The sequence below is a fragment of the Nipponia nippon genome, unplaced genomic scaffold (assembly GCF_047370975.1).
Source record: "Nipponia nippon isolate SJK-2023a ecotype South Korea unplaced genomic scaffold, ASM4737097v1 scaffold_6, whole genome shotgun sequence".
Lineage (NCBI taxonomy): Eukaryota > Metazoa > Chordata > Aves > Pelecaniformes > Threskiornithidae > Nipponia > Nipponia nippon.
This window is the reverse complement of record NW_028262380.1, coordinates 55334408-55361246: the sequence shown is the minus strand read 5'-3', so window position 1 is coordinate 55361246 and position 26839 is coordinate 55334408. Positions and strand designations below refer to the sequence as shown.

At 39.1% G+C, this 26839-nt stretch overlaps 1 protein-coding gene across 2 annotated transcripts in view; it reads left to right on the top strand.

Moving 5' to 3' along the window:
* The window catches only part of PPP3CA (protein phosphatase 3 catalytic subunit alpha), a 206361-nt gene extending 180977 nt beyond the window's left edge, over nucleotides 1-25384 (top strand). The window contains exons 9-14 of one of the 2 annotated variants that reach the window (XM_087736770.1): nucleotides 1436-1561; nucleotides 4303-4377; nucleotides 13310-13394; nucleotides 17491-17588; nucleotides 20319-20348; nucleotides 23620-25384. In XM_087736770.1, coding sequence (XP_087592896.1) covers nucleotides 1436-1561; nucleotides 4303-4377; nucleotides 13310-13394; nucleotides 17491-17588; nucleotides 20319-20348; nucleotides 23620-23813 — 608 coding nt within the window. In that variant the 3' untranslated portion in view covers nucleotides 23814-25384. The remainder of the gene's footprint in view (nucleotides 1-1435; nucleotides 1562-4302; nucleotides 4378-13309; nucleotides 13395-17490; nucleotides 17589-20318; nucleotides 20349-23619) is intronic. The other variant, XM_087736771.1, reaches the window with a different exon arrangement.
* Nucleotides 25385-26839: the final 1455 nt, after the last annotated feature.

Below are 26839 nucleotides of genomic sequence, written 5' to 3'. Positions count from 1 at the left end.
ATTACATGTGTCTTTGCAAGAAGACAGAAAAGAGAAGAAAAAAAAAAAAAAAGAAAAAAGGAGAAGGAAGGGATGAGATTTAGTTTTACTGTTTCCGAAGCAGAGGCAGTTGGCCCATAAAGTGAACAACAGAAATCCAGCACTGGATGATTTTTATTGAAAGACCATATTGTTGAAAGCTCTCCCTCAATACATTCTTTTAAAGCCAACAAACAGACCTGTGATACAAACAGCTGCTGAACCCATCCCCATTCTTTGTTCTTCCAGACAGTCTCAATGAATGCCCTGAGGCTTGAGTAATCTACGGCATCCTAATAGCCACTTATTGCTATAAAAAATTTTAAAAGTGCATGAAAGTCTGGATTTGGTGTGGAATGTAGTGTTAGCATAGTGTTGGGCAAACTTCATGCTTTGGAAAATGAGTTTTGATAAGGGCAGTTATCTAGGCTTACTGTAGAGTTCATTTTATTTCGTCTGCCACATTTTCAACATGATTCCTTTGCTCCTCCCTAACCAAACTGATATTGTTCCTTTCTCTCCTGCCTACACTCTCTGCCCTCTCTACCCAAGCCACATTCAGCCTTTCCCCCTTTCATCTGACTTTTGACTGCACTGGGCCTGAGTACAGCTATGGTCTCTTCTTGAAATAAACAGCTGTTTCCTACTGATATGCTTTGTAATACCTTGATTTACTTTGTTCTATTAATATTGCAAAACCAGAATAAAATTAATCAGATCCTGTTTCAGATATGAACCTGAGGTCCATTAACACAAGTTAACACTGAACTTGACTTGGTGCTTTAAAAAATGGCAATGGCATAAATACCTGTATTTCTGCCCACTAGCAAATGTAGTCTTTTTGTGTGTGTTGGCAAGAATGTCATGAATTTTAAATGACGCAAGACAAATTGCGTTATTATTCATTCATACTATCAGAAGCACAGTCTCATGTGCCTAGAGTTTGAAAAATGTGAGAAGAAAGTATCATCTGTTGTACAATACTATGAATGAAATATGTTGAAAAGGTTCTTTGGAGGACCAGCATTCAAACTGAGCGATAAACACTTTCCTTTTTTATCTCCGAAGTGTGGTTGTGAGGAGCTCAGGTAACTGTATGAAATGGGTGGTTGTGGATAGTCTGCCTTGTTCCCTGCTGGTGGCAGATCCCAGAGCCTACTTTCATGACTACTCAGAGTTATTCATGGACTTACCAACCCATCTTAGTGCCAGGGAAAGCTGACGACATCGACTGGAAATGGCTTGCAACTTCTTTGAAGCTGTATCCTATTATAACTAGCAGTCAAGTCCTGCTGCTGCGTCAAGCGGTTGAAAGCTGGCGTGCAGCCCTGCGCACGCTATGGGCATTACTGGTCTGGTAGCCAGTCACACGCACGTGGCTGACGTCTGTTTTGTTTCTTTCCTTTCTCCCTTCTAGCTGCAGTATTGAAATATGAGAACAACGTTATGAATATCAGACAGTTCAACTGCTCCCCTCATCCGTACTGGCTTCCGAATTTCATGGATGTGTTTACCTGGTCCTTGCCATTTGTGGGTGAGAAAGGTAAGTAAATTGGCTCTGTAGAAACTGCAAAATGGTTTCTTAGTCACTGTGCACGTGGCCTTGTTTATTTGAAATGGCAAGAATAATTTGAAGACAGATGACTTGCTTTCAAGGACAAATTTGAAGAAACAGGCCTCAGAGGGGCAAGCAATTATCAATGGTTAATCACACTTCTCATGTTTTTATAATTTCCACCCTTTCCAGGCTATGATGCCATTACGTTTCTGCTATGGAAATCGATTTTATGGCATTGTAGGCCAGAGGTGCATTCACTGAATAAAATTCTTATTAGTTGTTCCTTTATAAGCTCTTGGGCATTCCCTTGGATATTGCTTACTGCTCAAGGGGCATTACAACAGACTTCACTACATCGTGGTAAGATCTTTACCCAGCTGACCTTTCTGATAAGATGATGATGGGTTGCTTTTTCACCAGCAAACACACAGCTGGTGATGCTAAGACCCAGTCTGGGTAACTGTTCCTGGAGAGAGTAGAGAGATGGCAGGAAGAAGGAAAACCTGCTCTTCAGCCCCTTCTCTGCCCAGGGCGTACAGTGCCTCATCACTGGCGAGAAGACTCTAAAGAACATAAATGATGTTTTATTGAAACACGATGCTCCTAATGTTGCCTGAAGACAACTTCATGCTATGAATGGCAAGCACACAAAAGGCATGAAAACACTTTGGTCTAACATATTAAATGAATACATAATGCAAACTGCTTAAACCCCAAGTAATTTTGTTCAGGGCCTGAGAAGAAGCTTGCTTTGATCTGTCCATTATAGTATATTGCTGCAACAGCAATTACTGCCAGAAAACTATAATAAACTCTTAAAAGCTGCTTGGAATAACAGTTCTCTCTTAATAGGCAACTGGAAATACAGCCAGCTGTGTCTCTTACCTGCGGTCATGACCGGCTTTGTTTTCAGCTACTCTTTTGTACTAGGAAAGCCACTGGTGAGACGCCCGAGGTCTCTGCGAACAAAGCAGATAGACAATAAAACAGGGATTAACAAAGAATAGACAGCTGTTTCCACTAATGGAGGCATTACATAATCCATGCTGACACGTGTTGCAGACTCTTGTGAAGCAGATAAAACACTTTCATTTTCTTCGGCCGTAAACTCAGCCAGGCATTTTTTAGGATGGGCCTGTTCTCCTTACATGTTGCGGTTCTATAAGATGTTCTGTCAGGTCATTTTTCCAGAGGTTTCCCATCGGTGGCCTCCTCAGGTGAGGCTGCAGGATGCACGGCCACATTTGTTGAGGTTCTCAGACCGTGAACACTCCATCTTTTTTTCTTGGGTTTTGGTTTGGGGTTTTTATCTTTTTTTTTTTTTTTTTTTCTTTGTCCTGCTTCATGTCTTCCCAGTGGTCACTCAGCAATTGCTTGGAACTTTTAGAGACCCAAGAAGTGAAATCAGTGTTTTCCCTTTCTCTGCAAAACAGAACTCATCGATGTAAGAGTTGATGTTCTCCACAGCTTTTTATTTATTTTCTTTTCTTTTTTTTTTAATAGATTTTTTTCCTTAAAGGCCACCCAAGGTAGGAAGCTGTTAGTTTCACTGGTGGTTGTTAATGTGGAAAGTCTTTCCACTAATCCCGTCAAAGGAAAATATTAAATCCTTCACTAATGTAGGAAAAATATAGCTGTGTCCCACCCTTCTAATGTGCTAAGCCATCATACTTGTCACAGAAGAGGATTTTAATAACCACTTGATTAAAAAATTTAAACTCTCAAGCTGTGTAGCTAGTGCAAGGCTAGATGTGCCTGGTAACCCTTTTAATGATGCTTACTACATGTAGATGTAGTGGAGTTTTTCTCAATCTGCTAATGATTTCACATTTTACCTCGTAACTTTGGCTTTTTTGATCTCTAAATTCCATTTCCTTGGTTGTGATTTTTGGGGGGGGGGTTTTGGGGGGGTTTTTTTGGTTGGTTTTTTTTTTTTTTTTTGGCTGTTCTTACTCTCTGTGCTCTCTGGCTAGTGTCTCACTGTTGCCTTTCCAGAGGGAGTTGGGACCAGATTAGGGGTAGCCTAAGGCTGACCCTTCTGTACCTGAGTTACAGAGTAAGCAAGCTGAATAAATTCACCTATAATGACGTTTGTATTGAATATAGAATAGTTCCAGCTGGAGGGGACCTGCAATGATCATCTAGTCTATTTGTCCTGGATTTCAAGAGACACTGCCCCTTTGTAGACCTCTTACAAGGGTTAATGTTTTGATTGAAAGTACAGTGTCCAAAACCTGGATAAATAAATAAATAAATAAATATTCCGTGATCCCTCTTGCTGTAACTTTTTCAATTGAAATGTCGTTCCATTTGCTAAGCAGGGAATTCAAATCCTACTGCAATGTAGCAGCAAGAGGAGAGTGGTCAGTTCTGCTGTCCAAGTTGAGTGAAAGGCAAACATGTATTGAGGGGGAGAAAACAAAAGTTACCTAGTTCACTGACAGTTGCAAAAAGGAGAGATTGTAAACTCATTATTTTTTTTAAGTTCTATTTGTTGTGGTGTTCATTATATTTGGAACAATTTTTATGGAAACCTGTACTTTTTATTAACTACATGAGAAACTTCAAGCTTATATTACTACGTGCCTAAAACAAGGTCCATGTTGTTTAAAAAGTGGGTGCCATTTCTGTGCTGAATTTTCAGTAACGCTGCTACAGCTAGAGTTTGCTCTCTGACAGATGAGGGAAGCTTAATATCAACATTTTGCATTTGTTTTCCATTTTAGTGACAGAGATGCTGGTAAATGTGCTGAACATCTGCTCAGATGATGAATTGGGGACAGAGGAAGATGGGTTTGATGGTAAGAGCCTCCTGCCCTTGGTTGGGATTGTTTGCCTTGAAACTACTTCAAAAGTTTATTTATTAACCCTGAGATAAGTTTCTGGGTCCTGTTTTAAGATCAGTGCCGCTGAAAGCAACTGTTGTGCTAGACTCCAGTGGATTTGCTTACTGCGTGCTTTGGAAAGAATTAATGGAACTCCTGCCCTGTTCTAACCCTTTCCTTGGTCTCACTCTTTTGGTTAAAAAAAAAAATAATAATGTATTTCCCTCCATGAAATCTGGGTTGTGTTGTCATGAAGGGGTCAGATGTTGATTTTATGCATAGGATCCCAGGGATTCCCATAGGAGGTTTAATTATATCAATGAAATTATCTTCCTACAATGAAAGAAGCTTCCTGCAGAGCTCCTTCCAAAATGTCGGTACTGCAACTTTGGAAGACTTGTACTTGAAATATTTCATTAGTTGCCTCTCTTAATGCACTTGTGTGTCTAAAAGGCTTTAAGAAGCAATATAATCAATAAAAATAAAATGCAAACACAGGTAGAGAATGTTCTGACCTGAGATTTCTTCTAAGAAGAGAGGAATGGTCACTTCTGTTGTCACTTTAGTTGGAGCTTATATGTCAATAAGTTGCCTTGTACCTGTTGGTTTGACTGTAAAGGATACTTTATATCTTGCAATTTGGGGATTCTTAGAAGTCAATTTATTTTATTAGACATTATTTTCTGTTAAGCTGTGCAAGAGCAAATTGCAGCTCTCCAGAATGTCCCTTCTCAGTTTAGCAAAACTGAAAAAAATCCCACACATCCCTAATGTTCTTACTATGAACTCTTTCAGTGTTTAAAAAAAAAAAATATAGGAAAAGAACAGATATATTAAAAACTTAAAAAACAACCTGGAAAAGTTTAACACTACCAAACATTCTCAAGATTTTTTGTAGGTAGAATGAACGAACAGGGAGAATGAAGAACTTTCAAGTAAGACGTATTTAATGAAGTTGTAATGAATAATTAAACTTCTCTCTCAAAGTCTTTATTTTTAATCTTTGGAAGAGGAAGCTGGATCACGAGTTTTGACAAATGTTTGCTTTGCAATGGAGAAGAAGGGTATGGATGATAGGGCTTTGCTTTTACTCTGAAAAGCCAAATGGAATTCCCTGTTCTGCATCCACCGCGGAGTGTGGACGTGAACAATTATCTTGCAGGACTTGGGACAAAGACTGAATTTATTGAAACCAGTAATCAGTGGAGAGAAGCAAACACCTGTTTGAATATTGTGCCCAATTTTTTTCTCATGAAATTTAAATAAGTAGCTACTGTGTAATTAAATCAGCGTGTGAAACAGTACGGAGGCATACAATGAGTAAAAACTGTGTCAAATTAAATACAGTAGCAAGAAAACCATGTGCTTAAAATCCTTGGCTCAAGAAAGCACTTAAGCGCAGGCTGAAATCCCACTGAATGCAATGCCAAAGCAAAGGCTTTATGGGAAAGATTTTTAAATTAATTCAGCATTGCCCTAATACTTTCTTTTAAAGTTGTACTATAAACTTCCATTGAGCATAGACAGGCCAATGCCTACAGTCCTTTTCTAAAATTTTACTGCGTCAGCGTTCCCATGCCTAAGTTACAATTCAGCAGCACGTTTTCAAAAGCAGAGTCACAAATGACAATGCATTAGGGATCTTTGGGGACAGCAGCCCTCTCCGGCTGCAGGAGGTCTCTGCATCTACTGCGGTTTTTCTGGGAGGAGGGTGAACCCCCCAGCTCCCCAGGAGTTTTACCACCACACTCCTCCAGACATGGAGTTTGCAGCATTGCAGGTGTCTAAGCAGGGAGGCAGGCTGAAATCCTCTGGGCTTGCATGTATGTGTACTGCATCACGATATCTAACAGCATTAAAATTTCCAGATGAGGAATAATTAAACCGTTCCTGGTACTGTAATGCTAATACTGTTGTCTAAACTTGCTTTCAGATTTTTTTCTGTATGAATGCTTTCTCTGTGTAAAACATTATGTTGAAGAAGATATTAGAAATGTTGTCTTCTTTAGCATGTGTAGTTAAAACCAGAGCTGGCATATGTTCACATCTGCTTTCCCGGATAATCCCCTTAGAGCTGTAAAATGGGATCTGTGGCGCTGGTGCTGCAGCTTACTGTGGGTGCACGCTTGTACCTCCAGCCCACTGGAAGTGGTGGGCTCGTGGGGATCGTACACATGGAAGAGACTCTGAAGGATCCAGGCATAAAAGTAAATTTGAGGGTTGATTGAAATTTAAATAGAGGCCGATATCTTTAATGATTTCCTGGTGTGTTCTGATTTATTATCTCTACAACAAAGGAAAATCCTTTTTCAGAGATAGTTGAGTTCCTTCTTTTTTCTTGTCTTTTTTTCCTTAGAGCCTTGCCTTTTGGGGGAGAAACTACAAGATGTATTTCATTTGTGTTCTTGATGAAACAGACTGGAATGATTATCAGCTTAAAACTGTTTCTGTAAAGGCTGTATATTGACAGTCTTGTAGTGGTTCAACATTTCCACTATTCTTCAATAATTCCTGTCCAGCTTCCTTGGAGGACTGCAGTAGTACCGTCCTATTCACCCACTGGCAGTTTTCTTTGGTTGTATTTCCCATAGAAGGAAATGCCGGATATCTGCAACAGCAGATGCATTTTGTTTGATGGAATGATTCTTTAAAATCATCACTTATTTTTGCATCATCAGTAGTTTTCAGGGCTCGCTGCTGATTTCCTTTCTCTCCTTGCAGTTTGAACATGCCCTGACCTGGGTTCCCACATGTAATGAGAATGAACCATCACTATGGTTTGCACTGATCATTCATTTGTTACCTTCTCTTACACTTTCTTGCCCTCTGTCTTCCCCTCTCACTTCCCCCTTCAAAACAAAGCCCCATCAGTATTGCCTGACCTCACTGCATGGTGTTCTTGTGAGACCTTTTTTCTATTATTATTATTATTATTATTATTATTATTATTATTATTATTATTATTATTATTATTATTATTATTATTATTATTATTATTATTATTTCTGAGTCATGCATGTTGCATCTAGCCATGAGCAGGATGCTGAACAGCATGTATTCCCTTTTTTTTTTTTCCCCTTCTTTTTGCTTAAGGAGACACATCATGGGGATCCAATGAATTTGTTGTAGGCAGTTTCTGTGTATGCTTAGTGGGAGAAAGCCTAAATAGCAATTGTAGTGCCCTTTAGCCCATGTCTCCCTGCTGGCCTGTATTGGCCTTTTGATTTCACTTGCTTTAAAAATGAGAGGATATGATAGGTCAAGTTTTCTTATCTGATAGTTTCCTCTTGCTGTACCTTCTCTTCCCTGTTTGCTGTGGTGGTTGCAATATAATCTGATCCAGCAAAAAATGTCTTGGGTGAATGTTAGCTTGTGTGCTGTATGGTTTGTGCATCAAACATATCGCTTAGCAACAGGAGCTGCAAATACTTCTACCCAGCCAGCATATAGTCAGAGTCTTGTTTTATTTTAATTAGTAACATTTCTGGCCTCATGCATTTGATTGAGAAACTAAGCTGCTAATTAAAAGGGTGCAGTAATGTAATAGACAACTTGACACAAATGCACTGCTTGCTTTGAATGCGTCTCTATCATGGTTTGGCATAAAGACACCCCTAAATTACCTGCATTAATTTTTGTATTGCCTTCAACATTGTAGCTCACAGCCTTCTTATGGAAAAGCTGCCGTCACAGTGCTAGCTGCAGCATTTATTCCTCGGTTGGAATACAGCTTCCCCAGTACAGTGCTGTAGTCTGAGTCTAAAGAGAATTACCAAGTCAAATGTCTCCCACCAATCCAAACCTGGTTCTGCTGTGAACAGTGGCATCCAAAATTTGCCACAGCTCTTCAGTGCAATAAACTTCACCTGGGGCAAGCTCTGCACCAACTAATACAGAGACCAATTGAGCAAAAGCGAAGGGCTCGTCATTAAGTCTCAGTTACTTATCAGTGCCTTGATAAAGGTGTTCGTGATACTACCTGGGCAGATGAGAGTGTCTTAGCTTTTCAATGAGTTAATTTTTAACCAGGAGAGAAATGGAGGGGTTTTCCTGTTGGTTTATGTTTGTTCTTCCTCCAACCCAGCAAGGTTGGGCTGCAATGTATACCTAATCTCTATGAGTTGGTGGCAGAGGGGCATTTTAATGTGATCTTTTTATTTATTTATTCATTCATTTATTTGGCCAGGTATGGTTGTTTCCATGCCCAAAGCTTTTTCATGTGAGCTGTAGTACGGCACATTGGCGTGCTCTGAACCAAGCCGGCAGCGTGCACTAGATAACCAGTGCCCCCAAAACACGTGTCATGATGCAGTTGTGCCTGGGCACTGCGTGCTGCCCTTGTCTTGCTCTCAGACAAATTTTAAAATGCAACACCTTGTACCATGGTGGTGTTTGGATTTGGTAACTGTAAGCTGCTGGATCATTTGAACAAATGCATGCGTGCAGTAGAGAGCACAGATTTTGGTAGAAGCAGCAGACATGTCTATGACAGTAAACTACTCTTTCAGATATCAGACATAAATAAACTAGAAGAATTGGCTTGATTCCTCTAAGAGAAGAGGCATCATCAGGCAGGCACACCCCAAATTAACTGGGGAGGCTGCTTTTGAGAAGTGATCGAGCCTTATCAAAGCAGCTGCAATAATGTAGGAGAAAGTGTGCATTCAAGGGATGGTAAGACAGGCTAAGCGTTGCTGCTGATCTGCCTGCCTGCGTGTTGGTTTCCTGCAAAACCTACTAACAAGGCTTTAAGCTGAAAAGGTTTCTTCTTTTTTCCCCATCATTCTCAATCTGTTTCTTTCCTTTTGGATGTTCCCTGCCTAATTTGTTTCTTTTCTGTTTTTCAGACTTTACTTAAACATTGCGTTTCCATTGATGTTGTCAAATGTTCTGTATTATTTTTTTGTTTTCATTCTACAAACATCACTGATCTTTTTCTTTCCCCCCCTTTGGAATTCATAAGAAGATCCCATTTATGCACAGAAGAAAGGTATTCAATAAGTTGGAAGGCTTAAGTTTCATTAATTTTCCTAATGCTTAATTACATAATATATAAAATATTATGATACCAGTGAGAGATTTGAGGTTGGCTCTTTTACTCAGTACTGTTTTCTCTCTGTTCAATCCTACATCTCAGAATGTTTTCAGAGTTTATAGTCTTTTCTTTCATTGTTCTGCTTCTTAATCTGAAGGTCTAAATTATATTTCATGTAAATCCTACATATCCAGCTTGCAAGATCTGTGTTTGGATGCTACAAATCCAAAATCCAATAGAACTTGTTAAATTACTGAAGTAAGATTCAAAGCTTTTATTCTACCTCCAAAATAATTTGTCTGCTCCAATTTTAAACTTGGCTGTGTTCATAATATTTTTTTAAGTTCCTTCATGCAAATGGGGTTTGTTTAGATATTGAAAGAAAAGTAAAAACTTAAGAGGATATCAGGCAATGTTTGCAAAGGTTAAAATTAACCCTTTTACCCATAATCAGTTCTCAGGTTATGACCCATTTACTATATATATATAAAAAAGGTATCGATATTATATAGAAGTATATGTATCTATATATACTTATTATATAAGATATATATAATCTTATCTATTTAAGATTAATAGTATAAATAGTTAGGGAATCCAAATACTGTATCAGGTTAGTAGTATTCAGTCAAAACTAACAGGGCAATAAAACATTGTGAATATCAGGTGCATTGTTTAGCAAATAATGTTTTAAAAAAACAAATAGGACAAATAAAAGCATTACTAATATTTAGTAAACAGAGAATATTTTAAGTCATTTTCACAGATCTGTTACAAATTAGGAAATTCAGTGGAGACCAAAATCTTTGAAGTGTATTTTTTTATAACCTTTTATGTCTGTTGATGAGAAACAAAATACTCCCTTTGAGCCTATTGTGTTTTATGATTAAGTATTTTTTTTCCATTCTTATTTTATATTTAAGTGTAGGGCATTGTATCTCACTTCGGTCATAAATTATATTTCCAGTTTTCAGTTCTCAACTTTTCTGGAAGTTAAGCAGTGACTGAAAAAGTTGAATATACTTGTAAGACCTACTAGAACAGTGTGGGTTTGTAATAAACAAGTAGGCATAGTGAAACTTGGGGGGAAAAAAAAAAAGACAAATTGTTTTTAAGTGCTTTCAGGGTAAAAAGGGGATGAAAACCATGTCTTGTATCTTGGGAGTACAATTCAGTGAGATGGTAGTAACTGAGGCAGGAATGTACCCCCTCTATTTCCTGAAGAACCCAACTGAAACATTGCTGTTTAATTTAAATTTTTCATTAAGCTGTTACGAATATATTATATTTAATTCAGTTACAGCTGAATTACAGCTGTTTCTCCCACTCTTTATTGTCTAGAATTAGACATTTATGCTTAAGACTTCATATCTTTATAATTTTACCTTTATATTTTTTATATCTTTTCTTTATATTTTTATCTTTATATGTGGGAGATTTGAAAGCCATCATTCTGAGCATAGTTTTTTTCAGTTTGAACTTCAATGTACAGGCTCATAGTTTCAGAACAGTCTAGGAGGACAGTTAGAAATGCCTGGAAATAATGCATTTAATAGCTGCCTCAAAAGATGGATGCATGCAAAGGTAGCATGCATGGTTGTAAGACATCTATTTTACGCTCCTCAGCAGACGTACAAACATATCCCAGTACGTAAGCACACAGTTATCACCATTTGAGCATGCAGATTGTGATAGCTGTGGGCACATAGGAGGTGGCTTGTGTGGACGCAGTCGTACACAGGCTGGGCGGGGACACACAACCCCACAAGCAGCTCTGCAGGATTCCCTGTGTGTGGCTACTGAGCCCCCGCTTTATCAAACTTGCTCCTTGCACTCTCTGGGGTTAAACTTGATCTTGACCACAATGTTAAAAGTTGCAGTGCGATTCATCCTGAGTTGTTATGTCATTATCTGTGATATTTGTTCCTACAGTTACTTAGCTTTCTTTTGAACAGCTCTAGGGTTCGTGAGTTGAGTTTATTTTCAGTTTTGAAAGTTTTTTTTTGCAAAGGATGGCTATTTGTTTTGAAATTCAAGCACAGGAAAAAAAAACATACATCCTTTTCATCTCTTCTAAAATGGCAGGGTATCAGCCAGGCCACCAGTCATCTAGTAAATAACATGAAGCAATGCTTGTGTTGCCAGCTGTAGTCTCAAACTGTTATGAGTTTAGTTGTAATTGAGAAATCTGCAGTAGGAAAGGTGACAGTGCCTGATAGTAGAGCCACGGGGCTGCCATCAGCAGAGATGCGTGTAGAAAACTGAAACTGAGAATTATCACAGATTCAACTCCAAGAAGTAGTCAGCAAATCTTCTTCGTGGCAGTGTTGGACCTCTCCAGCACTGTCCAGAGCAGCTGGGACTGCACAGAGGAGGAGCAGCGTCTGAAACACTGGCGCCGCTGAAGCAGATGGGACTTTTGCCGTTGAGTTTAGTATTTTGTTATGAGCCTGTTTGGCTGAAGTCACTTTGCACTCATAATACAGTGAAGGAAGGGCTGCACGGCAAGGCCCCGTGGCTGTCTTCTGCAGCCTTTCACCTCTTGCATCCATCACCCACATTCGGCAATGCCTTGGTCCTCTGCTCGGTGGTCTGCCGCTGCCTCGGCTCCCTGGGGCTGTCCCTTCTGCTGCCATAACCAACTCCCTCATTTTTGGCCCTTTCTGCAATTTTAGCTTCCACAATGGACTCCACTTTGTGAAATGGATCAATTTTCTAGGAGTTGAAAATAGAATTTTTCATTTTTGTCCTTAAATTCTGGAGCAGCGAAGAAGGAAGCGTTACCTTGATGCAGTGGTTTTCAGGTTGTACTCTTGAACCTCCGAGGCAGGAGTTACCAGGCAGTATCCATACAAGCCAAGGTTGCCTTTCATTCAGAGACCTTTGGGAGAAATGTTCATGATGTATGTGGTTGTGATTGTGGTAATTAACTGAAAGTGGTTTACTTAGTATAGCATTTTCTTGGGGACGTGGAGGGTCCTTATTAAAACAAATTCCTCATTCTGATAACTTGGTACTATTTGCTTTTCCCATTTAGGTGGTTCTCTCTTGGATGCACAGATAATATTCTAGGTTTTGATGATATCCAAGTAACAAGTACACATGCAACCTTAGCTGAACTGTAATCTCTGTTCCAGCATATGTTTTTTTTTTAAGGCAGATTATTGTGTGAGTTCACAAATTTCAAAGTAATTGTAATTTTGAGCAGGCTATAGCAGTGATGAGAATAAAGTTGCATCTATGGAACTCTCTTACCCACTGCCAGCTGACACAACACCTACCGTTGGTTTTCAGGACTCTGCCTTTAGGTTTTATAACCATTTAAATACTTTTTAACTAGGGATGGGAAAACCCTGACTGGACCCCCTTGGCCTTAAGCATAACCCAATCACTTTTTTTAGAAAATAAAGTGAAATGTTGTTTTTCACTTAAAATTATAAGATCATGAAATAGATTTTAACCCTGTTGTTGTTTAACTTTTCTTTTAACTCTTTTTATGGTTTGGGTACTGTTCATGTTGAATATCTTTTTGGCATTTTGACTATTGTCGAAGAAACTTGTTTTTAAAAGAGTGTAGTCTCTGAGAATGTTTTTGAAATGGAAAATTAATATGCATTGATGGAAAAACATGCAGCTTTAATGTGTAGCAAGAAAAGGATCACATCTCTAAAGGTACTAATAATGAGATTGTTCAAAAGTGATCAGTCTTGAGCTGTAAATAACAAAAAGAAAATAGTATTTTCAGTTTTGACTACAAATGTGTCTTAGTTTGGCAAACTTTGACATTAATGTGGTGTTTCTTGTATTTAGAGTTCAGAATAGTGATATATTGTTTACAAATCCCTATAACTGTTTTTAATGTATTTTCCATAGGAGCAACAGCTGCTGCTCGAAAGGAGGTTATAAGGAACAAGATAAGAGCAATAGGAAAAATGGCTAGAGTTTTCTCAGTGTTAAGGTAAGGTTTTTCGCTGTTTCAGATTTTTTTAATGTTGAAGGACATCTTTGAATGATTACTTAGAGCACTCTACCGTTAATCAAACAGCAAATTTGATACTTTAATATACCACCCAACTGAGTTTTACTGGAATCTTTTGAAGATTTGTTTTATTTATACCACATTGCTGTTTATTATGGCTCTGAATAATCTTCTTCCTCAGGGCTTTTGCTGAGCGTAAAACAGACAAACAAACAAAAGACATCAGCAAAGAAAATTGCAATTACCCTTTTTACAAAGACTTTTGCTCACCGGGTGTGCTAATTAACTCTTAGCCACTGCGAGGCAAGAGTTAACTGTGGAGAAAGGGTATGTTCCACATCAGGTCTCATTAAAAAGGAAGCCAACTGTCACACTTTGTCACCCACAGTTGTTGCTACAGCCGTGAGTAAAGATGATTAAAGACGAAAGCATAATGCTAGTCGTTTAACTAAAAATCCAGGAAATCATTGTGCAGGCAACAGCATCTCGTTACCTTGGGCTGCACAACCCCAAACACATGAACACGAGCAACTAATTGCTACCCAATGTTTAGAACCCTCCATTTGATGTCTCTGAGCAGAAGAGAAAACATGCTGTACTGGGCTGTGCTGTAGTCTAAATATAGAAAATACAGTTCTCCCTCCCTTTTCAGCAGAGGGATTTTTTTCTCAGGAAATTGTATGTTGCTCTGCTGTAGCCAGTTTATGGCTATTATGGTTAGTGCAAAATCAAGGCATTTTTAAAAAATGTATTGGTATGATTGTACGATTGGTATTAAAAGAGGAAATAAAAATAGTTACTTGAAGAATACATTCAATTTCAGACGAAACTCTCAAACTTGCTTGATTTGAGACTCTTCTGCAGTGTGCAAGCAGTGGGCAGGTTGTCAGCGGGGTTTCACATGGACACAGCAGCTCGCCCACGGGTTGCAGATTGCAGCAGCATAGCTTTAAATAGCATACTGAGATGGAGGACTTTGTACCTGGGGTTCCCAAAGTGTTATATGTGAATTACTAGTGATGCACAAGCTACTTCAAAGTGATACCCATAAAAAAAGAAAAGCTGGCATCATGCCTTTTCCCTAAACAAGACGGGGGAGCAATCAAATGTTGCCACCTGCTCCCCTGTACCAAGTCTGGCAGAGAGCCTGGAGCTGACATTGCCACCACCTTCATAAAACAGCACGATTATTTTTCTCTGATGATAGTTGAGCAAACAAAGTTTGGGAAACCTGGCTTTCTCCCATAACCTTGAACCGCAGCTTTTGGATCCCTTACATTTTGTTGCAGAGCACCTTTTGAAATATAGGATTAATTTAACAGAAACCTGGAATTAAATACAGAGAAAGGCCTGAAACTGGATGCTCAGCTGATATATTTGGGTTTTGCTAACTTGCAGATGATTGACAGCACCTATATGTCAAAGAAGTTTTCAAAGAGAACTATGGGGCAGGAGCCTTTCAGTGGTTTCAGGGATGGAAAATGGGTACAGCATAATTCTTGCACGTGCCTTGTTTAAAGTGATATGCATTAACCTCATAGCTTAGGGTTTTAGCACCATTTGAAACTTTGAGCCCTCTTAAATTATTTCACAAAAATCAACATCTTGAGGCACTGAGGGAAATCAGTCTTGATCATTCCCTGAAAAGCGGTCACATTCATCTCAGAGTTGTTCATGAGACAATTTTTTAGCCCTACCACATGCATCCCAACATCTCCACAAGATCAGAATGGACTGTATCTGGCAGAGGAGAAGCCAGTGGTTCACTCACTGAAGCTGCTGAGCCTTTTACAGTTCTTGGTTACTGATGGACCTTAAAACTTTGCAGGAAGGACTGAAGATGAAGAGTGTATTTCTTCTCCCTTAGCTTTAACCAGCAAATACAGGACATCCTCACTGTGGTCAGAGGCATAGTCAGCAAACAAACGAGTACCTCCAATGGGCGGTTTTGCTGACCAGTCTTCCAGGGGGATGAGTGACGTTTCATCCCAGCCACCACCGCCCCCCTGGGAGTACCTCCTCTTCTCTTTTGCTGGGAAAGGTTGATTCTCCTCAGCTAGGTGCCAGGCTTCTAAACAGCAAAAGTTACACGAGGTTAATCTTGCAAATACTGTTCCTATAGTAAAGCCTGGGTTATTTTTTCTGTCTGGCCAGCACAATCCACATGTAATACGCGAGTGTCTGATAATTGTGTGTAACCTCGCAAAGACTGCAGTGGCACCATCATCTAAACCAGCCTGTTTCAGAAACCTTTGAAGTTCCTGTTTGAGTCATTGCTGTTTTATTAAATGTATTTCATAATTCTTGAAAAGCGTTTCTCAATGATCAGCAGCTGATCTGACCACTTTCAAAGGACTCAGTCGAACATCTCTTCTCTGAGCTGGAGTAGCCACTTTCCTCGAGGATGTAATCTGAATGTAAAACTGAGTCATTTCAGCCACTTTAGTCTCAAAATTAGATATCAAAATAGTGTTGTACTGAGTTTCAAAGGTTATAAATGAGCTTTTCTGAGAACAGCCATCACAGAAAGGTTGGCTTAAGCTCAGTGGAAGACCTCACAATTCCCTGTTGTTGCCTCTCTCCGACTTTGCTTCTCAAGTCTCACTTTTCTTTGGATATATTTAGGCAGGAGGGAGGTAAATAAAATATTTAATCAGTTTCTTTTCCTTTTTTTAAAATGGAAGTAAAGGACATCAAATAGAAAATAAGGAACACTGAAGGCTAAAAAATCTCAAAATTTGTGATACAGAGGTTTCTTGGGAATATGCAGTTTAAAGATAATAAAAATACAGGAATAAACTTATCCTATGAAGGTGAAGCTAAAAGTGCCATTGTGGTTTAATTAAAAAACAAGGGATGAAATGGACTGAATTGAAAATGCAGATTATGCATTTGCTTGCAGAGGCAAATAATCGAGAGAAAGCGAAAACTTTGGTGTGTGACTCTTGATGATGAAAATACTGTGTTAATTCTGGAAATATTTGGCTGTTGCGTTAGTTTTAATTGCTTAGGAAACTTGCAAGGAAAGTGGTCACAATTTGATTTTGACTGTTAAAGAAAAGTGTGTACAAGGAAGAATCATTTTCAAACTAAAAATAGAACTTGAAGAGTACATGTAGTAGGTAAACAAGAGTTGTTTGAAATATGTAATTCAGGGCATGTAGGTCTAAAGAAAATTGTAAGTAGTAGAATTGCTGAGAGACAATTTTGATAGACAAAACCACATTATCCTCAAGTGAATGTGGAACTAAATTCTGTCTTCGTGCTTGCTTCCTCCGGCTTAATGTCATTATATATTTCAAAGTAAAGCACTTCAAAATAGGTTTCTTTTAAAGAATTGGGGTCAGTTTTGCTGCTGAGAAACTATGTCATCACAGACAGCATTACAGTGCTTGTAGAAAGCTGTATTTAACAGCTTGTCTAGATAGAGCCGTTGTATCCCTCTTGCCATGTATTAAAAACTGTATTAGAAGACCGACAAAACATATTGCGGTTTCCTAAAACATTTTTCTTGTATCCAATATCATTTTTAGCATACAAAAGTATTAAGAAGAGTGCTAGTAAGGGTGGAATTGCATATTAATTTCAATGAGCTTTTAGTTGCCTTTTTTTTTTTTAAGTGGCTGATGATCATTAATAAATAACGCACCTGACTGCTAGTGTAGACAAAAGCAAAACAACAATTTGAGTTGATTTTGGACCACGCCGTGTAAGACACTTAAATGTATTGTTGGCAATAACTGCTCCGTTGGTCCTCCTCCTATCAAGTTTGTGGTTTTATGTATATTTATTCAAATCTATGTCATGGATTGTTTCCTAGATGCAGGTTATAGTGTTAACTATAGTGGGAGTCTGTGTATGGTGTGGTGCAAAGGTGAACCACTTGCACAGCAGTGAGGGGAACTGCATTGGTGCTGGTGGTATCACCAGATTCAGTCTGTCCTGGGAAGGAGATTGGAGATAACCAAATAATTGCAGGGCAGGTGTAGCTTAAGGTGTCTAAAACGTGTTCGGTGTTTAAAAAAAAAAAAAAAAAAGACAATTATTTACTTTTGGGTTATTTTTCCTTCTGCAGAGAAGAGAGCGAAAGTGTGCTGACGCTGAAAGGTTTGACTCCAACAGGAATGCTGCCCAGTGGTGTGCTCTCTGGAGGAAAACAAACACTGCAAAGCGGTAAGCATGTTTGCCTGTGTGTGTCATTACGTGTGAAAAAAACAATTGGTTTTCAACTGCAGAACCCAAGAAAAGTAACCGCAGTCTTCTCAGAAAAAAATAAAGGACAGAATAAAACAGGCGGTTTGTTGTACCGGAGCATTTGTGAGCAGTTCACGTAAGGCCACTTCTCAAGACTTAATACGTACCACTGATTTTCAAAGAAAGAGGGGGAAAAAAAGTCCCTGAAAATCAACTGTTCAGAATGGTAGATCAGCATTGCATGTGAAGTGCACTCTTTCCACAGTTTACAGCATCTTTTTGGTTTTTTTTAAGAGCAGCCTTTGATACACAGAGTACTGAAGGTTCAGCTTAGATAATGACACTCAAACTCTTATTTTATCTGATTTGTTCTTCCTCATAGACAATCACCAATGGAAAATAGCTCTAGAATTAGATTTTCTCTCCTAGCAATTCTAGGTGACAGCATGAAAACAATTTCGCTCTGATTTAAGCCCAAGTGAAGGGAGGCTCTTACAAACACCGCGTTTGCCTTGTACACAAACACAATATAGACTGTCAGTTCAGTTTTATACCAAGTGCTTCTTGTTACAGAAAATCTGTAAGTCTGTAGTAGGGCTGCCTTTGATGAAATATTCCTTTTGGAATAAGGAGCTGCAAAGTATTTAATTTACTACTGTAAGCTCTGCTTTTCTTCTGTGTGTATTGCTGTAGAGTATATTGCAGGCACACAAGAATGTCTCTCGCTTATTGAGGTTCTGTTGGTGGTAGGTGTAAGAAATAGAAATGCTTTATAACCTTAACACAGTCTCAGCCTCTTGTTTTCCTGTTTCCTTCCTGGAGCATTCTTTCTCTGTATTTTTCCCTTTACTGTCTCTTTTACCTAGAAGATTCAGGTATACAGTGGTAAACCTTCTTTTCCCCATTTTTCCCTTCCTTTTTTTCTTTTTGATGACTTGTGTGTTACGGACATAGTAACGTTCTGCTTTGAAAATGCTGCAATATGATTCCACGGGATGCCTTTCTTGATGGGGTTGTGGACTTTACCTAGGCTTTTCTTTGTATAGTTGCTTTATAGTTGTCAGAAAATTTGGTCCAAGGAAACTGCTATTGTTGCCCTGGCAAAATATTAGGAATTGAAATGAATTTAAGAAAATTGCCTAAAGCTCTTGTTACAATGGCTAAAAGGAAAATCTCCTCATACTGCAGTATTCTGGCTTAGTAAAACATTACTATACACAAGCTTCTGCATTAGTTAACGCGTAGTACCCCGTTCACCAAATAATCTGAAGTTTACATCGTTTCTGTTAAGCACACATTCATATTACCATATGTATTAACAGAAAATATGAGTAGTATGTTCTGTTGTGGAAGTATACATTTTAGTCGTCATTTTTTTCTAATGTGTCAGTGCTGGTTTGGATCTGGTTACTCATTTTAATTTCTCATCCTAGTTATTGTATTTCCTTTTCTTTTAAGTTTGCATTGATTTTGCTCTTTGATTTTTGCCATCTCTCTTGCTCTGCAGCTTGAGAGGCGTATGCTTACCTTGGTGCATGCGGGTTAGCTCCTCTCATTTCCCCATGCAGCAAGATAATAGTATACATATTTTAGTATTGATCTCAATCCATATTTAACATCCTAACTACAAAAGAAAAATTGTTCAGGTTTTACGGAGGACAAAAAAAGCTTTTATGTGGGGGAAAATAAGACAAAAAAGAAGAGAGGAATTCCTAAAAACTTGGCTTCTTGAGCTATTCTCTAAACCAGAGAAGTTCTTGAAAACCAAAATTTCTTTTTAGATATTCGAGCTGTACCATTGCGATATTGGATTGCATTTGCTAATTTGCATCAGCTTCTAAATCTCTGACTGCAGAAACAAATTCATGCCAAAGCTGATGGGTAGAATTCAAATGAAATTATGTTTTTAAGAAAAAAGAATGGTTTCAAAACAGTGGTAACATGGCATTCATAACACTGCAGCAACCTCCCAGTTACAAATTTTTCTCTCTCTGACCAGAATTTGCAATTTTGGAGGTCCAACAGCTTTCAATCTTGTATCTATGTCCATTGATTTAAATAAAATATTAGAAGAATGCTGTTTTCAGAGACTGCGTTGACAAAAAGGAGGCTTAGAGATGGAGCAGACTGGGCGAGGTTGCAAGCAAAGGCAAAGCTGTCTGAGCAAACTGTGTCCCATGCTGTGGGGAGGTTTCTTTTAGTCAGGAGAGAGAAAAAAATCATTCTCAGAAGTTGTATATGTGGCTCTTTTGCCTTGTACTGGCAGCTAATACTTTTCAAGCTGACATCGTAAGTGGTACGAATTTTCTGTGATGGCTTTATGCCATTTTTCATTCTCTTTTGACAGGGCAAATCAAGCTGCTCTTATTCAAAGCTGGGCAAATTATACAATGACCTTTTCAGGTCAGATGTGCAATATGGAAGACATTTTCATTTTGTAGTTCTTTTGAGTCAAAAGAAAACTACTCAAATGTGTCTTTAAACACTTCTAGTTTGTGAAACTTCTGCTTCAAAACAAACTATAGCTTAATTCAGTCTGCAGATTATTGTTTTTGTGTAAGCATTTCTGTGTGTGTCTGTTTTGCCAAAATCCAGCACTTACAGTAACATTAGTGTTGTAGCTCCTTTGCTATTCACTGACTTGTTCTTAGAGTTAAAATCCTCTGCTCATTTTTCTCATTCGTTTTGCTACCCCTTTCTTCTCTTCAGCTACTGTTGAGGCTATTGAGGCTGATGAAGGTAAATTGGCCAGTCCCCTTTCTGTTGGTGCCACAACAGATAAGGGCTCTGCTGGGTGTATTCATTTTGCTGTAGCTTGTACAGATTGTGTGGGTGTTGGGCTAACAATTGTGGCTCGGTATTAACCAAAATGTAATTGCTTTAAAGGGGAAAATGTTTTTTGTTTTGTTTTGGTTTTTTTTTTCCGTTGCTGCTGTTGTGGTTTTTTTTTCTTTCTGAAAGTTACAGTCACGTTGGAATTGCTGTATGTTGAACTAAGGACTGAGTAATGCCACAGGAGGAGATCAGGGGACTTGGATTTCACGGGACATAACTCGGCAGCAGCTCGTAAATGCTCTGTGACACATAGCTCAAAAGCTGAGTGCTGGAGGCTGGGTCTTGTCTCTGCCTCAAACCATCCTCAGCAATCTCTGGTCGAGGAAAACACACGGCTTTTTATAAAATTCTCTCTTTTTGTTGTTGGTTTTTTTCCCCTTTTTCTTTTTTGCTTCAGTTTGTTTCCTTTCTTTTAGGTCACTAGTAAAAAAAATTTATTGGTCTTTTGTTACAGTTCAGCATGTTTCTGTTTCTCTTTAAAAGTAAAACAACATGAGACATTTGTCTGCAAGATGTCTGCTTCCTCTGGTAGTGGCAGTTTACACACTGGATATTTACATCAGAGCAACCATTAACACCAGCACCATTTTAGCTACAAATATAAAGTGACTGGCTGCCTTGGAAGATTTCTGAATGTTTAGTATTGAAAACTATGGTGCTTTATTGACAGACCTCTAATTTAACCCTTAAGCAATTTTTATCGCTACGGTTAAAACCTAAGTAATCACATATTGCAATGTAGATGTGCAATATTCATTCAGCATGATAAAGTTTTGGAAGAAGAATTTTCAGAATTCCCCTTTAAAACAAAATTCTTCAGTTGTATTTTGTTCTTGCCCCTCTCAAATTTTCTGCGGGTATTTTTTTTTTTAGTTAATTAAAAAAAAAAAAAAAATCTGATGATTGCTGTCCATTGGTAAGATGTGCCCTTTTGGCCAGTTGAATTTGTTTTTGATTTTTGTAAAGCAGTGAATAAAATTAGAGAACAAACAAGTAAGAGAAAATACAACTGCTTTCTAAATAGCAGTGAGTAAGCTGCTATTTATGTTGGAATTACCTATTCCTATCGGCAATCTCTAATCTGCAGTGTGCATTCTTGTTGACAGTTTGGCTGTTTTCTGTGATTTTCTGTGACTATGTGTTGTGTTTTAGTATACTCTCAATGTAAACTGCTAATACTCGTTGTCTGACCAGCAACTACAGCAGAGCACCTTCTCAGTATTACAGACGATAACGTGTCTGCTTGAAATACGATCGATTGAACTGTGCCCCCATTCCAGCAATATGCACCCTTCAGGTTAATTCTTGATTTGCCATCCTTGCTAGTTAGACACCGTAACCATAGTCGTTAACGACTAGTCTACGTAGACGAAGCTAACGGTGGAGAAAATGTTTCGTCCTTTCCCAATTGTCCCTCTGCAGTTTGATTCAGGGGCCGATGACACAACTGGGCTGTGCTGCTGGCAAGCTCCGGGACACAGCAAGTGTTTCAGCTTCAACACGGCTATCCATTAAACTATTGCTTTAAGGGATTGGCCTGGGTGCTTGTTAGACATCTTCATTTTTGTGGTAGGAGATAAAGTGTAAAAAAAAAAAAAAACAAAACCAAAACCCAAACCACCACAACCTTGAAAAAACTCACTGTAGGGCCCGTTCTGTTTTCACTGCTCCATCCCTGCTCACTTGACTAATCACCATTATGTTGTTGTTGTTTTTCTGAGTTTAAGTATAATACATGTTAAAACCCATGCACTTCACAAAGTTCCAATATAACGTTTGTGAAACTGGCTAAGGAACTAAATCCTGAGGTAAACAGGATCTATCCATTTTCACAGGAATGGTTGGCAAAAATACCAGCATGAAAACGCTTTTCTCGCTCCTCCCAAAATGCAAGGAGTGGTAGATTGGTACCAGGGATGTTCTGGGGTTTGGGGTTTGTTCGCTTTTTCTTTTAACAGAAGTTACCAGCTTGTTCAGAATCGGGACTGCATATTGGAAGGAGAGCAGGAGTACTTTGGGGTAAAGAGAAGATAAAGGGAGGGATGGAATATTGAATTCGATCTTTGAAACTCCCCTACCATTTTCTCCCCAGGGAGTTTGCAGTTTCCTGGTACTAACACACCATTTCTGCTCTATGGCATGTTAAGATAGAGGCATAGCACAAGTGCCAGTTCTGGAAGTGCAGTGCATTGATTGGTGCAGATAAGAGAAAAACACACAGAAGGCTATGACAAACCATCTACGGAGCTGTGACCTGCTGTTTGCCTACGGTGCTTTTTTCTCTTTTGCTTTAAATCTAAAGATCTTCAACTCTTCAATTAAAGAAAGAAAGAAAAAAAAATAATAAAGATCACACTCTACAAATACGTTCCTCAGCCTGTGGCTGCCTTCTGAGGTCAGTGTGGCCTCATCAACATCGCTGCTGAAGGGCAGATCAAAAGTCCAGGTTCAGTTGGACCTTTGGTCCTTTGTCAGTGCGTTTCCAAAGTTAAATTGTACAAATGTGCCAAAATAACGATATCCCTGGTCCGTGCTGCACGGCGTTACCGCTGTTTGCCTCAAGCTGCTTTCTAGAAGTCCAGGGATGTCTTGAGGAGGGTAACTGCCCCAAGCGATCAAGAAGCAGCTCACCTGCGTTGAGCACGTAAGGCAACCTGTTGTAGGGTCGCCCCAGATCTCCCATAGCTTTAATGTATATCCCACAAACTGGCCTCACCATGTCATCGCCATCTGTAACTGGCCAGCACTTTTTCCCCTGGTCTTTGAAAGTCAAATGGGAGTTTTGCCTGATTAAGGATGTTACAGCGAGGCACGATGTCCTTAACGCTGAAAGTGATGACGACAAATGCTAACTCCCTGGCTCACGACTGTGCCCTAAGCATGGTTCCTAATTGCAAACTGTAGTTACATGTCAGCTTCTGAGCATTTTAAGCTGAACCCCAGTGGACAACAAAATGTTGGAAGTTGATCTTGTTGAAAAAAATAGTTGTGTTGCAAGAGATGGTGGTGGTTAACCCCCAGCTCTTTCTGAGTACGGTAAGGAGTCGGTCGTGTTGTCAGATCTTCTCATTGCCGCCTTCGCAAAGAAGGACTTTAGCGCTCATTGCTAAGTTGGGGGAAAAGCTGCCGAGAGTTTTACTTTGCTAATTTTACTTTTTAATAATCCTTTATTTAGCTATCAAAGGATTTTCACCCCAGCATAAGATCACTAGCTTCGAAGAGGCCAAAGGCTTAGATCGAATTAATGAGCGAATGCCTCCGCGCAGAGACGTGCCATCCGATGCCAACCTTAACTCCATCAACAAGGCAATCTCCACAGAGACTAATGGCACGGACAGCAACGGCAGTAATAGCAGCAATATTCAGTGACCACTGTCTGGGAGGGGGGTTGAGCTGCAGGGCGCGATGGGGTTGCTGCACATCAGCAGTGGGATGTTCTTGCCTCTGATAATAGCTTACTTGCTCTGGGGGCCAGGTGTTGGATTCAGTTTACAAAAATCATCTACGAAGAGATCGTCAACTTTAATTTGGTGGGAGGGGGGGTGGGGGAGAGACACCTCCTTTGGATATGCCTTTAAAATGCTTGTAGAAAAATGAAAGCTCATGCTGGTATATACTGCAAAGTTAGGGGAATGAACATGTTTTCCTACTGCGTTGGGAACGTCTAGATATGTTACTGAAAGGCCTTTTATTATGTTACTGGACATGAAAACTTTGTTTAATTTCTTACTAACTATTGTACGTTTACAGTTGCAGCACTAATAAACATGGACAACATCGAAACATTTTTAACAAAATGTACAAACTAAATAAGGACTATTTATTGATAATGTTTTGCTACTCTTGTCAGACAATGGCTATGAAATAAATTAGGCAGTCTTTAAAAATATAGAGAAAAAAAGAAAAAAAAAAAGAATGTTGGAAATTTGTTTAAAATGCCAAAAAAAAAAAAAAGAGAAAGAGAGAGAGAGAGTGAGAGAGAGAGCGAGAGCGACAGTTTAATTTTGTACAGATTATGCTTACCTCAGGTTTCTTTAGTGTGCTTCAATGCCCTTCTTTAACTATAACACTTATCTTACTAATTTGGCAGCAATTATCCTTTTCTTTGTTTAAAAAAACTGGAATAATGATAACATTTATCTTTTTTTGCTGTTTATATTTAGGGGGGTTTGGTTTGGGGGGTTTTCTGGGTTTTTTTGGTAAATCAAGTCTTGGTTGTGGCTTGCTGAATTTAAATATTTATGAGTGGTGCATTTTTAAGTATAGTGAACAAGACACCATATTAAGTGCAGTGAAAAGCATCTATATTCTGTAAAAATCTGCCTATGCATGTTTTTTAAGAAAAAATGGCTGTATAGGCCTGTATGGGACTGTAATGCGCTTAGTGGTCTGACTTATACTGGAAATGTATGTATACTGGCGTACTTTATATTCTCTAAAAAAAAAATGCTTAATGCCTTTGAAATTTTGTAATCAAAAAAAAGCTTTGAAAAATCTAAGGGGAGAGTATTCTTAAAGTTTTTAACATAAGCTTGTCAGTGCACATATAGATGGGTAGCATGTTTAGCAAACCTTGTGAAATTTAAATAAGTTTGTAGTTACATGTGAAATTCTAAATGCATGATAACTGTTAATGTCATAATGGTTTAGTCATTTTGTTCTGTTCTGTCATGTGCCACAAAATGTGTAATTTTTTCACTTTTTTCCCTTTGTATATCAGTTACGGGTTTCAACTGGTTCATTCTAAAAGAGAAAAAGAAACAAAACAAAGCAGTCCATTGATATTTTTTAACAATTGTATAAGTGCCCAAGTAATTCACTACAGCCTACAGCCTTGCCTTTGTAATTTGACTTCGAAATGTTGGCAATCAAAGCATGCACTTGTAACAATGAAAGAAGCATTTTATATTACTACTCAATAAAAATGTGCATGAACTTAAGCACTCTTCCCTTTCTTGCTGGCTCAGTCGCAGAAGCGCACGCAGGCACACGCGCGTGTACGCTTGTTGCTCTCTCTTGCTTTGGACAGGAGAAGACCATCGGTGTAAGAGAAGAATGACTTGTTTCACGATTCAAGGTCAGTTCTTTACTAAGAAAAAAAACTCATTTATTACCCAACTGTTTTAGCCTACTGAACATCTGCAGACTTCCCCCAAGTTGTGGTTAGAAAGTTGGGTTTTCACTGAAATGAGTAGGATGTATCCCACAAATAGAGTACAGAAGAAAACATGTGTCCTTTGCGTGCTTTCCTCCCCTCATTTGGACTGTTTGAAAAGGTCAATTAGTATCATTTACAATGTTCCTTTAAGGGAAAAAAAAATAATTCAGCAATTTCACATTTCAAATGCCCTCTCTTTTAGTCAGAGGTGAACTGTCAAAGCTCTGCTTTGTTCTCGTTTTCTCCCTAACTCTGCTCAGCGTCCTGCCACAGTCCGTCAGCCCGCGAAGAAGTGATGGACGATGCCGAATGGTGCGATGTTGTGGGTATTGCTTGAGTCCTCCTTTCAGGTAGCATTATTAAATGTTGGCTCAGTGCCTGCTCAGAGGATGGGCTCTGCAAAAAGTAATGGTGAAAGTTTGAGTGACCGCTTTACTTGCCGGTTCGGTCCTGGGTATGTGCTAGCTGAAAAACTGTAGGTTACCTCGGGTAAGTTTTTCTGCAGAAGACGTCTGAGCTAGCGCTCAGCAGGCGCTTTGTGCAACGTAGAGCAATACTGTTGGGCAGTGCAGTGTGTGCTGTCTGGTTTCATTTAAGTTGGGCCCTGGCAGTTGCCCAAACCAATTTAAGAGCAAGAAGAGGTTTTTTCCGCTGAGCAGTGACAGTGTGGCATAGACCTCTCAATTGGTAGGCTTAACCCAAAAGATCCATGCTACAAATCGGTGGTGGGCTTGCAAATGCCTGCTGTAATTGCCGAAGAGCTTATGGGTAAGTGAGGTAGCCCAGGCTGAGTAACGCATTAGGAAATGTACAAAGTCTGTCTGGTCTGTAAGGAGATTTTTGAAATATTTATATCTCAGAAGAATGAAAAATGTCCTGAGCATGCAAAATAGTGGTGTCCTGTGTGTCCAGGTAAAATGGCCTAGCTCTTTTCTGGAGCCACCCCCTCCATCCTACCATGGGGCAGGTTCTGGACTGGCTCTGAGGGATAGTTTAGGCTATACTCAAATGTTCTTAAAAGGACAAAAACAATTTTCGAAAGGTTATCTCTTTCCAGGGCATCCCATCCCTTCCAGCTTGTCCTTCCTTGCTCCTGCTGCAGAAGGAGCTGTAGGTGAATTTGAAGAAAAACCTTGGTGCCACTGAAGGCTGAGTTTTGGATTTCGAGGCCTCACTCAGTGACGTGCCACACACTGGAGTACGTCTCCCAGTACAGGTTTCTTCCTTCTTACCAAAC